The following is a 5178-nucleotide window of genomic DNA, read 5'->3' as shown; positions in this document are numbered from 1 at the left end:
GTTCTTTGTTTTGCACTATCAGTGGTCCCTGAAGCTCTACGACAGCCTTTCCTAGGTAAATGACCTGACAAGGGACTTAACTTATATTTAGCTCACACTCCATAAACAGTTTTTCCTTGTTACCTCTAAAAATGTCCTTCCTGTTAGTCCTCTGCCTCCTGTTCCCTGGTTTGATTCTTCCAGCTTGAGTTCTAACAGTTGTTAGACTAGGGTATTTATTGTCCCCTTTGCCTCACTGGTCTGTCTGTCTAGCCGTCTGACCATTTAAAATTTAACATTTTTGTTTACTTAGCATTTGTGGTGTTTTGTGACATTCTTTCTTTGAAGGAAGTTCAGTCCACTAGGGAAGCAGGCAATAGGTGGTCGCAGCACAGTGAAGGGAGCTAGTGAAGGAGGTGTCCGCCCTTGTCCTGCTGAGTCCCAGAGGCCCAGAGTCCAGAGACTGCCGTCCACTCCTTAGATAGGGATTACAAAAGCTGTCAGGGTTGATGGCCGAGAAACTGCTGTGGAGTTTTAGAAGTTGGGACCAAATTGAGTTTAAACATAAGTTATCGCTCGATTATAATGACCAATCTTATAAAAAAGTTAGTAAAAATTTGACTGTATGGCCTTTTTTTAGTTGTGAAGTTAGTAGCTAAAATATTTCCTACTTTGACTAATACTTTTTAAAGCTTTTATAGTTTACACAGTTAAAGATACTAAAAATGTGTGTGTTTGTGTGTCTGTCTGTTTCTCAGTTGCATAGAAGAGGTCAGAGGGCATCTTAGAGAAGTCAGTTTTTTCTTTACCATGTGGATCTTGGATCTGTCTGGCTTGGCAGTAAGCACATTTACTTCCTGAGTCATTTCTCCGGCCCTAAAAATATTCTTGAAATAGTTGCAGATTTACAGAAGAGTCACAAATGCAATACAGAGAGGTTCCCTCCCAAATTATTCGAGATCAAACTGTCAAACAAATATGATAATCATCCCCCAGTGTCCTTATAAACAGGAACATCTTCTATGCAAAGTCATCAGAACCAAGAAAGCAGTGTATTATACCGCTTAACCTTAGACTCCTTTGAAAACCTGGGAGTCATTCCAGTGATGTCATTTGTAGGAGAAGATTCTGATCAGAGTTGCATTGTTTAGTTTATCCTTCATTCTGGAATAGTTCCTTAGTTTTTTTTCCTTTTGTGATATTAAAGTATCTTTAAATTATAATAATTTTGCTTCTGTGTGTTTGTATATTTAAACAAGTATGGAAGTGTGTGTAGAAGTTAAAGGATAGTTTTCATGAGTTGGTTCTCTTCTATCGGGACAACTCAGGTTGCTTTGCTTGGCGGCAGGTACCTCACTGCCCCTCATGATTTTGTATATAGAAAGGTCAAATAGTTACCCCTTTATGTGTGGACAGTGCACTTCATATTTCAACCAAAAGACAAAAATTGCAGTTCCACTCAAAGGTGCAACCATGAAAATGCAGAAAGGGATGACACTTCTCAGGACCTTATTTTATTTCTAAGCCGAATAAAAGTCCATTCAAGTGGTCTCTTCCTGTGTGGTCATTTTGTGTGTCCTGTTCTCTCTCTAGCCCTGCAAGCCCAACTTTCAGCCCTCCTCCCCAGTGCAAGCCACAGGCTCCTCTCATACTTTTGTGTTTGTGGTGGCAAAGGTAAACATGCCTTATGACATTTCTTAAAATGTAAAACTTGTTGATCTGTGGAGAGAATTGATATGTGCAGCTGTCACAGCCTTACAGGAGAACATTTCAGCACCTTTAGAAGTCAGTCTGATTACTAACTGGCCTCCTAATCTGCTGTTCACCTAGAGATGTGTTCTGTTTATACAGTTCATGCGATGACATGACAGAAGGACTCTCCATCAGCATCTTTCCACAGCTCCCTTTTCTCACCAAGCAGCAGTGCTTTCTCTGTACCTAGCACGTTTGCCTATCCATGCACCATTTGATGGACACTCAGTTGTGTCCCGTGTTTAACCAAACTAGCTCTACTCTTTCTGTCTTCCGACCCTGACCATCCCAGTCTGTGTCTTCATTTAGTTTTTGGAGACAGAACTTCACTGTATACTCAAAGTTGGTATTGAACTATAGTCTTTCCGCTTTAGCATTCTGGGATTATATCTGTGAAGTTTATATGGAATGTGGCGATAGCTCACTCTGCTGTGTTGGGAGAGTGAGAGCTAGTGGCGACTTGGTAGCTGGACCACACTTTCCTGTGCTGTGTTGGGAGAGTGAGAGCTGGTGGTGACTTGGTAGCTGGGACCACACTTTCCAGAAGCACCTTTGATCCGTGTTGGAGGATGTGGAATTCCCACGTGCTCTTGGGTTTGTGTATAAATGTAGCTGGATTCCACAAGAGTTCTTAGGAATGAAATGTGCTCCCTTTGCCATCTAGTCTGAGAGTTCACCTGTGTGGTGTTGCTTCTGCAGTACTTGACCAGTTTGGTTAGAAAGTTCTGTCCAGCATTCTGGTACCTATTTCAGGTTTTGTCATAAGAGGAACTTAGGGGGAAGAGGCACTGCATCATATATTTTTTGAAAACTGCCACAGGTTGAAATCTATTGCTGCCACTTTTCTGGTGCCCAGATTGTCCTGGTTTTGGCTTGTGGAGACTTCTTCAAGCTTCATTCTTTGTCCTGTTGACATGACTGGTACTAGAGCTTTCCGTCCATCTTGTCTCTACTTTGTTTTAGCTGTAGAACTCTTTGCCTAAGGTATTGTTTCTCTCTCTCTCTCTCCCCACCCCCTTTATTTTGTTCAGTCTGTGAGACAAGGTCTCACATAGTATAGCTTGCCTTTGAGCTTGCTCTGTGGAGAATGCTTGTGAACTCTTGACTCTTGTTCCACCTTTCAATACTGATTTTTTTTTTTTTTTTTTGGTCCTGCAACTTGTTTTGTTGTTGACTACACTGGCTTCAAACTTAAGAGATCCCCCTGCCTCTGCCTGACTAAAAAGACTTTGTCATCACTGCCCTAGCCCCTTGATTTTTAGTAGAAGGTGGTATTTAGAAACGAAGATTGGGGCCTTGTGTACCTCTGCTGCAGTCTAGCTGTAGGACTGCTACGGAGTTCTCGTGGGCAGAGATGTGGACTGAAGTATATATGCACATTCCTGTCCATGATGCATTAACCTTTATGATTTATGTTTGCATGTTGCGAACAGTAAGGTCACATTAGTACTCCATACTTAGTTAAGAACTGCAGGGTTTATCTTAATTTATACCTTTCCAGATATTTTAAAGTTGGTTTTATTGGGAGGTAATACATGTACTGTAAAGTTCATCATTGAAAAGACGGCTGTTGGCATGTTCACAAAGTTAAGTAAACTTTGCTAGGTTGGATTGTTCTCTTCTTTTGAGGCAGAATTTTATTAAATAATTTAATAAAATTCAGCCTCCAATTTGAGATCCTCCTGCTTCATCCTCCCAAGTTTTAGGATTGCAGGTATATAACATTATCCTATTTAAAGATGATGTTTGAAAGTTGTCATTGTCCTTTCCAACAAAACAAAAGACAAGCCCTGTTCCCTTCACTGTCACTAACCAGTTCTCTGGCCGAAGGCAGCCACTGCTATCTCTAGATAGGCCTGTCATTTTCTGTATACATGGAATTATAATTATGTGTAAGTTTGATTCTTTGTGTATGACTTTGCAGTAGACTTTTCAAGGCTATAGCATGCATTGGTACTTCTCTTTGTGTCTTTGCGGTCCAAATATGAGTATGCACAGCTTGTTCGCCCTCCCTCCCTCCCTCCTTCTTTCCTTCCTTCCTTCCTTCTCTCTCACTCTCTCTTTCTTTTTTAGATTTATTTATTTTATGAATATGAGTACACTTGTAGGTGTCTTCAGACACACCAGAAGTGGGCATCGTATCCCATTATAGATGCTTGTGAACCACCATGTGGTTGCTGGGAATTGAACTCAGGACCTTTAGAAGAGCAAGCAGTCAGTGTTCTTAACCTCTGAGCCATTTCTACAGCTCCACAGTCCGATTTTTTTAAAAAAAGATTTGCTTGCTTGTTTTATATGAGTACACTGTAGCTGTCTTCAGAAACACCAGAAGAGGGCATCGGATCCCTTTACAGTTGGTTGTGAGCCACAATGTTGTTGCGCACAGCTTTCTTAATGTGATGGATGTTGGAGGTGTGCTCGAATAATTCTCTGAACATTCTTGCCTAACTTGTTCTCTTGGATGAAGCTGCTAGCTTAGGTGGCGTCTACACACTTGTTTCCTTGAGGAGTTGAGGCTGCCTTCTGAACTGGCTGGCCGTGCACCTTACCAGTTCTGATTCCCTGTGTCTTGCCAGGCCAGTACTTTTGCTTTTTAAAGTGACTAAGATGTGTAGCATCCTTTCTTGTGTTTTGTAAAAGTATGTTTAGATCATTTGCTCATCTAAATTGAATTATTTTTTGTTTTTTTTTTAAAGATACATTGTATTTTATGTGTGTGAGTATTTTGTCTGTATGTATGCTTGTGTACTATATATGTGCAGAATAGACAACTTCCATATGGGTTCTGAGAACCGAACCTGGGTCCTCTGCAAGAGCAATAAATGCTTTTTACTATTGGACCATCTCTTCAATCCTTTTCAGTTATGAGTTCTTTATTCTGGATATATCAGAAATGTAATTTAAAAAAATTCCCCTCATTTTTGTAAAATTTTTGCTTTTTTGACCATGCCTCTGGAGATAGTACTTTGTTAAAGTCTGCCTAATACATTTTTTCTTTTGTTGTGTGTGCTTTTTGGTGCCATACTGAGGCTCTGTTGGCAAATCCAAAGCCATCAAATTTTATGCCTAGGTTTTCATCCAAGAGTCTTCATTTAGCTTCTGCTTAATGCTAAGTTATGATGCTGGAGGGAAGAGTCGAGCTTCATTCTTTTGCATGGGTGTAGTTTCCTCAGCCCTGCCTGCTGCAGATGATACTGCAATGTGTTATTCGCTCTACTAAAATGATACTTGTATGTGTACATGTTAGTTACAGTTCTTTCTTCTTTTTTTTTTAAGGAAAATACCAAAAATGTTTCAAATTCCTGTGCAGAATCTTGACAGCATCAGAAAGGTGCGGAAGAGGGTGAAAGGCATCCTTGTGGATATTGGGCTTGACAGCTGCAAGGAGCTGCTGAAGGTGAGTGAGGGAGTGATGGTAAGGAGCTGCTGAAGGTGAGTGAGGGAGTG

General features: G+C 40.7%; 1 protein-coding gene across 3 annotated transcripts in view; it reads left to right on the top strand.

The window, feature by feature from the left end:
- Adnp2 (ADNP homeobox 2) overlaps positions 1-5178 on the top strand; it is a 24567-nt gene that overhangs the window by 4016 nt on the left and 15373 nt on the right. For all 3 annotated transcript variants that reach the window (XM_031366117.1, XM_031366115.1, XM_031366116.1), the window contains exon 2: positions 5008-5128. In XM_031366117.1, the coding sequence (XP_031221977.1) occupies positions 5008-5128 (121 nt within the window). The remainder of the gene's footprint in view (positions 1-5007; positions 5129-5178) is intronic.

This window comes from Mastomys coucha, unplaced genomic scaffold, assembly GCF_008632895.1.
Source record: "Mastomys coucha isolate ucsf_1 unplaced genomic scaffold, UCSF_Mcou_1 pScaffold13, whole genome shotgun sequence".
Classification (NCBI taxonomy): domain Eukaryota; kingdom Metazoa; phylum Chordata; class Mammalia; order Rodentia; family Muridae; genus Mastomys; species Mastomys coucha.
Note: the sequence above shows the minus strand (reverse complement) of the source record. Positions and strands in the feature narration are given on the sequence as shown.